The 11,352-nt window shown below is 47.7% G+C and overlaps 1 protein-coding gene across 1 annotated transcript; it reads left to right on the top strand.

Annotated features, from left to right (window-relative positions):
• The first annotated feature begins 3,029 nt into the window (after positions 1–3,029).
• Positions 3,030–10,940, top strand: AQP7 (aquaporin 7). Its single transcript, XM_056848894.1, has 5 exons — positions 3,030–3,134; positions 6,116–6,242; positions 6,881–7,018; positions 8,379–8,497; positions 10,719–10,940. The coding sequence occupies exons 1-5, from the start codon at positions 3,030–3,032 to the stop codon at positions 10,938–10,940; spliced, it is 711 nt and encodes a 236-aa protein (XP_056704872.1).
• The last annotated feature ends 412 nt before the right edge of the window (positions 10,941–11,352 follow it).

Here is an 11,352-nt window from a genome sequence, read left to right as displayed (position 1 = left end):
CCTTCCCTCAGCCAGGGCATTGAAAATGGGTCGAGGATGGTATTCCAGCATGACAATGACCCAAAACACACGGCCAAGGCAACAAAGGAGTGGCTCAAGAAGAAGCACATTAAGGTCCTGGAGTGGCCTAGCCAGTCTCCAGACCTTAATCCCATTGAAAATCTGTGGAGGGAGCTGAAGGTTCGAGTAGCTACACATCAGCCTCGAAATCTTACTGACTTGGAGAGGATCTGCAAAGAGGAGTGGAACAAAATACCTCCTGAGATGTGTGCAAACCTGGTGGCCACCTACAAGAAACGTCTGACCTCTGTAATTGCCAACAAGGGTTTTGCCACCAAGTACTAAGTCATCTTTTGCAAAGGGATCAAATACTTCTTTCACTCATTATAATGCACATCAATCTCAGACTTTTGTCTTCTGGGTTTCTGGGGGTTTTCCTGTTGTTATTCTGTCTCTCACAGCTACAATAGACCTACCATTAAAATTATGGACTGGTCATTTCTTCGTCAGAGGGCAAACGGGCAAATTCAGCAGGGGATCAAATACTTTTTCCCCTAACTGTACCTCCCCGCCCCCAGATGCCCAGTGACTCCTACTCCATGCCCAGAAGATGGCAAAAAACAAAACAAAAAACCCACCTCCAGGAGCCCTGGCCAATCTGGCTTGGAGGAAAAATTACTTCCTGGCCCCAAGGTGGCAATGGGCACTACCCTGGGCATGCAAGAAAGGGCCACGAGAGCCAGAGCCAAACACTGAGGCAAACAGTCCTGCCCTCCCACTCATGATCTGCCTAAGGTCACAGAATAAGCCTTGCTGTCAGACGGCCATCTAGCCTCTGCTAGGGTGTCTGTTGTGGGGCGGGGAAGGGAAGGTGATTGTAAGCTGCTGTGATTCTCCCTTAAGTGGCAGGGAAAATAGGCATATAAAAACCAACTCCTCCTCCTCCTCTTCATTCCTTATCTATATAGGAGCTAGCCACTTTATTATTAGATACAGGGAGGACAATAGAAGCCTGACTACATACTAAGGAGAAGGGTGTGACACCGGTTTGGCTTCTAGGAACAGTACGGGCTTGTGAAGACATGGAGCGTGTTTGCCTCCTCCACTCCTGAGGCATGTTCCATCAGCTAGGTAGGTTGCCTGGAGATCTTCCAGAATCACAACAGACCTCCTGACTACAGAGACCATCAGTTCCCCTAGAGAAAATGGCTGCTTTATGGCATTATATCCTGCCTGCCCTGGGCTCCACTCCCAAATCTCCCAGAAATTCCCAGCCTGGCAATCCTAACTGTCTTGCAATGTGGACCGCACATGTAGGTCTGCCTTCCGTATCATTTTCCAGTGTCAAGTTGACTTGTCGCTACCATGAGCTTCAGGTTGTTGAACACCACCTGCTTTGACAGAAGAAGAAGAAGAAGAAGAAGAAGAAGAAGAAGAAGAAAAGAAGAGTTGGCTTTTATATGCCAACTTCCTCTACCACTTAAGTCAGAATCAAACCGGCTTACAATCACCTTCTCTTCCCCTCCCCACAACAGGCACTGTGAGGTACGTGGGGCTGAGAGAGATGTGACTAACCCAAGGTCACCCAGCTGGCTTCATGTGTAGGAGCGGGGGAAACAAATCCAGTTCACCAGATCAGACCCTGCCGCTCATGTGGAGGAGTGGGGAATCAAACCCTGTTCTCCAGATCAGAGTGCACCACTGCGAACCACTGCCCTTAACCACTACACCAAACTGGCTCTCAGCCCATAGGAATCGGAGCCACCCATTCTGCACAGGTAACCGCGAATAACCAGTGGGCTCCTACATTTTATGATCGACTGATAAAAGAAGGCTGTTGCCCATTTTATGACCTAGGAGGCAAACGAACTTTGCTGACTTAGTGATATTGTTTTCTGCTATGCTTGCAAAACAATTCTCAGTCTTTTGCTTAACTTCTTCTGCTCTGGATAAATCCAGGCAATCTTCATTTATACTTCTGACGTGCCTGCCTCGTGTCTGTCTCTGCTTCCATTAGAAGTGGGAGGGTCTGGTACGGCGCTGCCAGCAATCCTATACCCTGCAAGGTAAGGAAATGGGTCTATTCTGACAGTGAGCAGGAAACATATATTTGAAACCTGCTAGTGTTTCCCCATCTAAGGGGATACCCTGCCAGCTTTTCCACCGGCAAAAGAGGGCAATAAATTTGACCACGCAAAGGCTATGCCACGGAAAAGGCTATGCCACGGATCGTGGGACCTGTGTGGACAGAAGCCACTGTGGCTACAGCCGTGCAGGGAGATCAGAAGAGATCCAGTGGGAAAACTGGTCAGATCCGAACCCAAAGTTCTTTTCCGTGTTGTGAGAAGTTACGAAAAGACTCTCTGATCGCCCATGTGTTGGATTTTTCTTTGACATGCTCGACAAATATCTATTTCCACCCACATGGTTGCCTTGGAAAAGAAAACTGCATCTGACCTCCGGCACCTCTTTTTGTCCCTCTTCCCTACAGCACTAATTTTGCCAGCTCTGAGTTGGGAAATTCCTGGCGATTTGAGGGTGGAGCCTGGGGAAGGCAGGGTTTGTGGAAGGGCAGGACATGATAATACCACAGAATCCATGCCCCCAAATAGCCATTTCCTCCAGGGCAACTGATCTGCGTAGCCGGGAGATCAGTCGTAATTCCGGGAGATCTCCAGGCCCCTCCTGGAGGCTGGCAACCCTAAACAGAACCAAGTTTCATTTTTTTTGATCCTTCAAGTCCCCCACGAGGCGAGCCTGTTCTCCCTTCTAGCAGACTTGATGACAGATCTGACAGCTACTTTGGTTCACAGTGCCAAGAGGAAATGTTAAAAATAAAGAAAGGAAGGGAGAAGCAAAAGTCACCGGCGGTCGCTGAACTGGCTCATTAGCCTTTAACCAGACACGGAGGGTTGTCTTGTGGAGTTAGCGGGGAACTGAAGGGCTGGCGCGGCATGTTTCCGAGGGTCTGATGATCATGTACTCTGGCGTGACATTTTGCCTTTCCAAACAGGGATTGAATTGCCTGGATGTCAGAGACCAAGATGCTGGAGAAATTAGCCAGCCAACTGGCGATCAAGAATGAAACGATCCGAGAGGGCTTGGCAGAGGCCCTGGCAACATTCATATTAATGGTGAGCACGAAGGGGCCTTTGGTCAGTTCTCATGTAGATATGGTAGGGTTGCCAGGTCCCTCTTCACCACCGGTGGGAGGTTTTTTTTGGGCGGAGCCTGAGGAGGGCGGGGCGTGGGGAGGGGAGGGACTTCAATGCCATAGAGTCCAGTGGCCAAAGTGGCCATTTTCTCCAGGGGAACTCATCTCTATCGGTTGGAGATCAGTTGTAATAGCAGGTGATCTCCAGCTCTTACCTGGAGGTTGGCAACCTGAAGATATGGGGGTACTGTGTTTGCTAGGGTTGTCAGCTCCAGGCTGGAAAATTCCTGGAGATTTGGAGGTGGAGCCTGGGGAGGATGGAGATTTGGGAGGGGAGGGACTTCAGAGGGGTATAATGCCATACAGTCCACTCTACAAAGCAGCCATTTTCTCCAGTGGAACTGTAGTCTGGAGATCATTTGTAACATCGGGAGATCTCCAGGCCCCGCCTGCAAGTTGGCAACTTTCCATAGGGTGCTGCGTGAGCCAGCACGGAATTGTAATGACCTCTGCGGTTTGAGCAGAGATCGTGAGCCTGCAAAGAAAAAGGCCGGGCTGTGTATAGCAGCTTCTATGAATGTCTTGGGGATGTGGCATCATGTAGGGTTTCCACCTCCAGGTCTGGAAATTCCTGGAGAATTGGAGGTAGAGCCTGGGAAGGGACCTCAGCAGTGTATAACGGCACAGAGTCCACCCTCCAAAGCAGCCGTTTTCTCCAGGGGAACTGATCTCTGTTGCCTGGAGATCTGTTGTAATTCTGGGAGATCTCCAGGCCCCACCTGGAGGATGGCAACCTAACCTCAAGGGTTGCATCTAGCCAGCTAGGGTTGCCAACCTCCAGGTGGTGGCTGGAGATCTCCTGGTATAAAAACTGATCTCCAGGTGATAGAAATCAGGTGCCCTGGAGAAAATGGCAGCTTCGGCTATTGGACTACGGCGTTGAAGTCCCTCCCCTCTCCAAACCCTGCCCTCCTTAAAGTCCACCCCCAAAATCTCCAGGTATTTCCCAGCCCAGCCAACAATTCTTGTCCAGCCTGGGATGGGTCCAGTGGGCTGTATTTGGCTTGCTGGCTCCCAAATTGTTTGGGTTGTCAGTTCCGGGTTGGGGAAATACCTGGAGATTGTGGGGGTGGAGTCTGAGGAGGGTGGGGTTTGGGTAGGGGAGGGACTTCAATGCCATGGAGTCCAATTGCCAAAGTGGCCATTTTCTCCAGGGGAACTGATCTCTTTCGCCTGGAGATCAGTTGTAATAGCGGGAGATCTCCAGCCACCACCTGGAGGCTACAAGGAACTCTCACACAGATGGGCATGCAATGACCACAGCTCAATTATATTATGCTATATATACTCTCACGTAAATCCTACAAAACCACATACTATAAATCAGTTCAATGCGCTCCCATGGAATGAGGAATTGAACTGTTTATTTTCAGTACACCTATGTACTCCTATGGAATGAAAATATGCACTGAATGGGACTATTAAGTTGTCTAACCTGCATTTAGAGAGTATTATTTTGGACTGTGTTGAGATTCTTTGATATGAACTGATTTATAGTATGTGATTTTGTAGGATTTGTGTGTGTGTTAAGTGCCGTCAAGTCGCTTCCGATTCATGGCGACCCTATGAATGAAAGTCCTCCAGAATGTCCTATCTTTGACAGCCTTGCTCAGATCTTGCAAACTGAGGGCTGTGGCTTCCTGTATTGATTCAATCCATCTCTTGTTGGGTCTTCCTCTTTTCCTGTTGCCCTCAACTTTTCCTAGCATGACGGTCTTTTCCAGTGACAGTGTCTTTTGTAGGATTTACATGAGAATATATATGGCATAATATCATTGAGTTGTGGTCATTGCATGCCCATCTGTGTTAGATTTCTTTGTAACTTTTGTTTGTACACAGAGGTGTCATATTTTCATTAACCACCTGGAGGCTGTCAACCTTACAAATTGTGCTGGCCTGCCCTATACTGCATCATATTGTGGTTCCCCCCACTTTTTTTTGTACTCAACCTAGAGGTTTGGGGATGGAGCCTAGGGAGGAAAGGGACCTCACTGGAGTACAATGCCACAGAGTCCACCCTCCAAAGCATCCATTTTCTCTGGGGGAACTGATCTCTGCAGTTTGGAGATGAGCTGTAATTCTAGGGGATACCCAGGTCCCACCTGGAGGCTGGCATCCCTAGGCATTATACACTCCTGAAATTCCTGTACAAGTCTCCACCCACCGCTGACTCCATCCCCAAATCTCTAGGGATCTAGAATCATAGAATCATAGAGTTGAAAGGGACCACCAGGGTCATCTAGTCCAACCCCCTGCACAATGCAGGAAATTCACAACTACCTCCCCCGTCACACCCCTAGTGACCCCCTACTCCATGCCCAGAAGATGGCCAAGATGCCCTCCCCCTCTTGATCTGCCTAAGGTCATAGAATCAGCATTGCTGACAGATGCCATCTAGTCTCTGCTTAAAAACCTCAAGGGAAGGAGAGCTCACCACCTCCCAAGGAAGCCTGTTCCACTGAGGAACTGCTCTGTTAGAATATTCTTCCTAATTAACCAACATGGCTGGCCTACTGGACTTGAATCTAGTTGTTCTACTGCAGACCATAGAATCACAGAGTTGGAAGGGGCCACCAGGGTCATCTAGTCCAACCCCCTGCACAATGCAGGAAATTCACAATACCTCCCCCACCACCCCCAGTGCCCTGAAGATGGCTAAGATGCCCTCCCTCTCATCATCTGCCTAAGGTCATAGAATCAGCATTGCTGACAGATGGCCGTCTAGCCTCTTCTTAAAAACCTCCAGGGAGAGCTCACCTCCTCCTGAGGAAGCCTGTTCCACTGAGGAACTGCTTTAACTGTTAGAAAATTCTTCCTAACATCTAGACGGAAACTCTTTTGATTTAATTTCCTAAGCCGGAGTTGTCATCGGTGCTTGACACACTGTTTTCTCTCCTGCAGCTTGTGGGCCTGGGCTCCGTCGCCCAGGTGGTGTTGGGACAAGACATGTTTGGGTCCTACCTGAGCATCAACCTGGGTTTTGGATTCGGAGTCATGCTGGGCATCCATGCGGCTGGTGGGATCTCAGGTGAGGCTGGCGTGGCTCATCTCACCCGCAGGACCATATCTGCACGTGAAGAACCAAGGTTCCCGGGACTTTCCGGGAAAGGGGTTTGCCAAAGCAAATCCTGGGAACACTTGCTCTCAGGGGCCAGAGATGACTAACAGACAGGGCCGGTGCTACCCTTAGGCGAACTAGGCGGTTGGTCGCCTAGGGCGCAGACCTCAGAGGGGCGCAGAACTGGCCAGAGGGGCACAGTTTTAAACAGATTAGTTTATTGGGGGAAAAAAATGAAACTGACAATTTATATTTTTTATTTTAAGATAAGTACCACAACAGTGCTATGGAATATAATTAATTATAATGTCTTGTAAAAAGTTTTGTGCTTTTTATTTTTTCTGCAAGATATCTGTTTTTGAAAATTGGTTAGAGATGGGGAGGCACAAGTACTTAGCCTTGCCTAGGGCGCAAAAATGACTGGCACCGGCCCTGCTAACAGGGGACTCTCATCCGCAGCAAAATACGGTTTCCAGGATTTTCACAAAGGCATTCACAAACCGGTGTTTGCTGTGTTTATGTTTGCATTTGCTAGCAAAAAATGGTGCAGCGGAGGGGCGCCATTCTTCTTCTTTGATCACCTTTCTTTTTTCTCCCCCCCCCAAAAGGCGCTCACATGAACGCGGCGATAACTTTTGCAAACTGCGTAATCGGGGAACTACCCTGGCGCAAGCTTCCAGTGTACGTGCTTGGCCAGTTCCTGGGATCATTCGCTGCGTCTGCCGTGGTTCTCCTATTGTACTATGGTATGTTGCTTCCCCCTGCCCTCCACCGTGTGCAGCCCAAGATCTAGCTGGTGAGAAGGATAAACTTCAGCGAGATAGGTCAGGATGGGTGGCCGTTTTAGTCTGTCACTAGCAGTAGAAAAGAGCCAGCAGCACCTTACAGACTAACAAAAATTCTGGCAGGGTGTGAGTTTTCTGAAGAAATGAGCTGTGGCTCATACCCTTTTAAACTTTGCTCTTTTAAACTTCAGCGAATCTGTCAACCAGGGGAAATCTACCGGGACCTGGTTCCGTAGCTGCCTGCCAAGTGGTTGGCAGTGAGGAGCTAGGCTAGCCTTAGTGGCTTTATAGGACTAGGTACAACCTTTTTTGGACCATCCTGATCTGGGTCGCCCGGGCTAGCCCGATCTCATCAGATCTCGGAAGCTAAGCAGGGTTGGCCCTTGTTAGTATAGAATCACAGAATCACAGAGTTGGAAGGGACCACCAGGGTCATCTAGTCCAACCCCCTGTGCAATGCAGGAAATTCACAACTACTTTCCCCCTCATACCCCCAGTGACCACTACTCCATGCCCAGAAGATAGCCAAGATGCCCTCCCTCTCATGATCTACCCAAGGTCATAGAATCAGCATTGCTGACAGATGGCCATCTAGCCTCTGCTTAAAAACCTACACGGAAGGAGCACTTACCACCTCTTTAGGAAGCCTGTTCCACTGAGGAACCACTCTAACTGTTAGAAGATTCTTCCTAATGTCTAGACGGAAACTCTTTTGATTTAATTTCAACCCGTTGGTTCTGGTCCGACCTTCTGGGGAACACAAAATAACTCGGCACCCTCCTCTATATGACAGCCCTTCAAGTACTTGAATTATATGGACAACGTTTGCTATACAGAGGCAAGTGATGGCAAACCACCTCTGAATGTCTCTTGCTGATAAGGAGAGGACGTTTTGGAGGTCATGAATTCATAGGGTCACCATAAGTTGGACATGAACACATTAGGCTGCCTTATACTGAATCAGAAACCCTTGGTCCATCAAAGTCAGTATTGTGAACTCAGACCAGCAGCGGCTCTCCAGGGTCTCAGGCAGGGGTCTTTCACATCACCTACTTGCCTAGTCCCTTTAACTGGAGATGCCGGGGATTGAACCTGGGACCTTCTGCACACCGAGAAGATGCTCTACCACTGAGCCACAGCCCCAACCAAACTTCATTGTGACTTCATGGTGCATAACACACACAGGGTGGCCAAGAGTGGAGCTCACGTCACGGAAGTAAAGCAAGTGACCCTTGAAGAAGACCAAAATTCATTTTCGTAGTTTCTTAAAAAACTTTTCCCAGTCAAATGCTGACTTTGCTTGTTTCCCTTCCTGTTCTAGATGCTCTGGTGGATTACACTGGAGGGAACCTGACCATCACAGGGCCGACCGCCACAGCTGGTATCTTCTCCACTTACCCGGAACCCTACATGTCTCTCTGGAGAGGATTTATCCAGGAGGTCAGTGGTCAAGGATGGGCGGCCGGGCCCTTTACAACTGGAGAGCTCGAAGGGGCTGGGGAAATAGAGGCCAACCCTATTAATGAAGCTTCTTCACCAGCACACTAGCCAGGCCGTCTGGGCAGCTGTTGTCTGGTATAAAGTTGCCAGCCCCGGGTTCAGAAATACCTCGAGACCTGAGGGTGGAGCTTGGGAGAGTGCAGTTTAAGGAGGGGAGGGACCTCGATAGGGTATAATGCCTCACAGTCCACTTTCCATGCAGCCATTTTCTCCCTGAGAAGTGGAATAAATGTTTTAAATAACCATGTAAATAGAGCCAGTGTGGTGTTGCAGTTAAGAGCGGTGGACTCTAACCTGGAGAACTGGGTTCGATTCCTCACTCCTCCACATGAAGCCTGCTGGGTGACCTTGGGCCAGTCACAGTTCTCTCTGAACTCTTTCAGCCCAAGCAGAAGCAGACAATGGCAAACCAGCTCGGCACTTTACACACACACACAGAAAACCCTACCAAATAAATAAGCAATCTGTATTCTGAAGATCAGCAGCAATTCCCAGAGCTCTCTAGCCCTAGGGTTGCCAGCTCCTGGGCAATACGTGGAGATTTGGGGGGTGGAGTCTGAGGAGGGTGGGGTTTGGGGAGGGGATGGACTTCAATGGGGTATAATGCCATAAGAGTCCACATTCCAAAGAGCCCATTTTCTCCAGGTGAACTGATCTCTGTCACCTGGAGATCAGTTGTAATAGCGGAAGATCTCCAGCTATTACCTGGAGGTTGTGGTTAATCTCCTGTTCAGAAATAAGAATATGCTCATTTCCTCAGATATATATTGTATTATTCATCCGATCACAATTTTGTGATTCAAAGTTCCTTGTCTGTATAAGCGCTTATAAGGCTTACAGACAAGGAACTTTGAATCACAAAATTGTGATCGGATGAAATAATACAATAATACAATATATATCTGAGGAAGCGAGCACCAGCGAAACAAGATATAACCGGTTGCTTGTCATATTGCATTGGATTAATTATATCCACCGCAGTGGCTTTTGGAAACGAACTGCGGGACGGCTTCCTATAGGTCAGCTACAAGCAGCTGACTTTCAGAAGATACATTGCAATACTGCACGGAGGATCATAGCGTCGGCATGATTCCTTGGGGAATGGACATGTGAGAAATCTGTGGACAGTATATCAACTCTGTCTCTATTATTGTACAGACTTGTATTTAGTTATAAGTCTTGTTTGGGATTTGTAGATTGTGGTTATAATAGCTTTGTTGACTGGTACTATTTACTAATGAAGGCATGAGAAAAACATAAAAAATAACAAAAGATTTTTAAGTGGCTGCGTGTTGAGATATTATTTCTGAACAGGAGATTAACCATTACCTGGAGGTTGGCAACCCTATCTAGCGCCCACCTGGGAGTTGGCAACCCTAACTAATGGACACATTGCCTTCTTAATGAGGGAGCGCATGCGATCGTCATAATAGCAGCATTTCCATAGCTGTTGGGTGCATTCAGAGCATTTCACATGCACAATGAGGTGTGTTAGTTTTTGGAATCTCTGGGGGCGACGGAAGCAGATCAAGAAGAAAGGCTTGCTTATTTTTATCATCTTGAGTCTATTAATTATAGAAAGGCCTTTACCCTTGCGAGATGCCAGGCCCTACCATTGGCTGCTTTAGAAGGGAAATGTAAGAAGATCCCTAGATCAGAGAGGTTACGTCCGTGTGGAACAGGGGACACTGATACCATCGAACATGCACTGATGAGATGCCCATTCTACCATGAAGTTAGATCGAAGCTTATTTCCCCCCCACTTGGTAAATTCCCTGAAGAATCAGCTGAGCTTTTGGCAAACGAGCTCCTATTAGGAGAAGTCCCTCAGCTTACGCTCCAAACTGCTAAGTTCTGTGCCGTTGCTATTAAAATACGTAAAACTTTATTAGAAAATGATTGTTAAAATATTTTACAATTTTATCAATTTTAAGATGATGATTTTAACCAGGGGTTGATTTTATTGATCTTACACCATTATATGTACGGGTGGTCTGTGATTCTGTGGTGCAAAACTATGGAGTCTGGAATTTTTGATGTATTGGCACATGATTGGTTGGTCGACCGTATTAATAAATTTGAATTTGAGGCTTGCAATGCCATCCGGGGAGCCTCTTCCGGGTCAAGATTGTTATGTCCTCTCTCTCGCTCGTTCCCACAGTTCATCGCCACTGCAGTGCTTGTGGTCGGCATCCTGGCTATCAATGACAAGAAGAATGCAGCGGCCCTTCCAGGCACCCACGCCTTAGTCATCGGGCTTCTGGTTACCGCGATTGGCATATCGATGGGCATGAACACCGGCTATGCCATCAACCCTTCCCGGGATTTGCCACCGAGGATCTTCTCAGCTCTGGCTGGCTGGGGCGTGGAGGTCTTCAGGTGAGTGCTGTACCTACATTCTGGGGCTTGTTCTGTTCACCCTAGAGTTGCCAACCTCCAGGTGGTAAGCAACCAAAATAAACACCTCTGTACTAATACCACAGGTAAGGAAATGAGTACAGAAAGGGCTGGTATATATTGATAAAACACAGCTGGTGTATAACAAGGTGTATTAGGTGCACTAAATGACATACAACAATAACAGAGATAAATAACTATGTACAAAAATATCTAGATGGTCCCATGGGGGTACAAATATCAAAAAGTTCAATGATATATGAACAAAGGAGAGGTCTTCATGGAAAAATTGCAAGGGAGACGATCGTTTCTATTCTTCAGTCCCGTTTCTGCACATAAAAAAATTACTTTACAATCTTCATACAATTTTTACAATTTTTATAATAAATAACATAGAA

This window comes from Euleptes europaea, chromosome 4, assembly GCF_029931775.1.
Source record: "Euleptes europaea isolate rEulEur1 chromosome 4, rEulEur1.hap1, whole genome shotgun sequence".
Classification (NCBI taxonomy): domain Eukaryota; kingdom Metazoa; phylum Chordata; class Lepidosauria; order Squamata; family Sphaerodactylidae; genus Euleptes; species Euleptes europaea.
The sequence above is the reverse complement of the archived record's forward strand: the minus strand, read 5'-3'. Positions and strand labels throughout refer to the sequence as shown.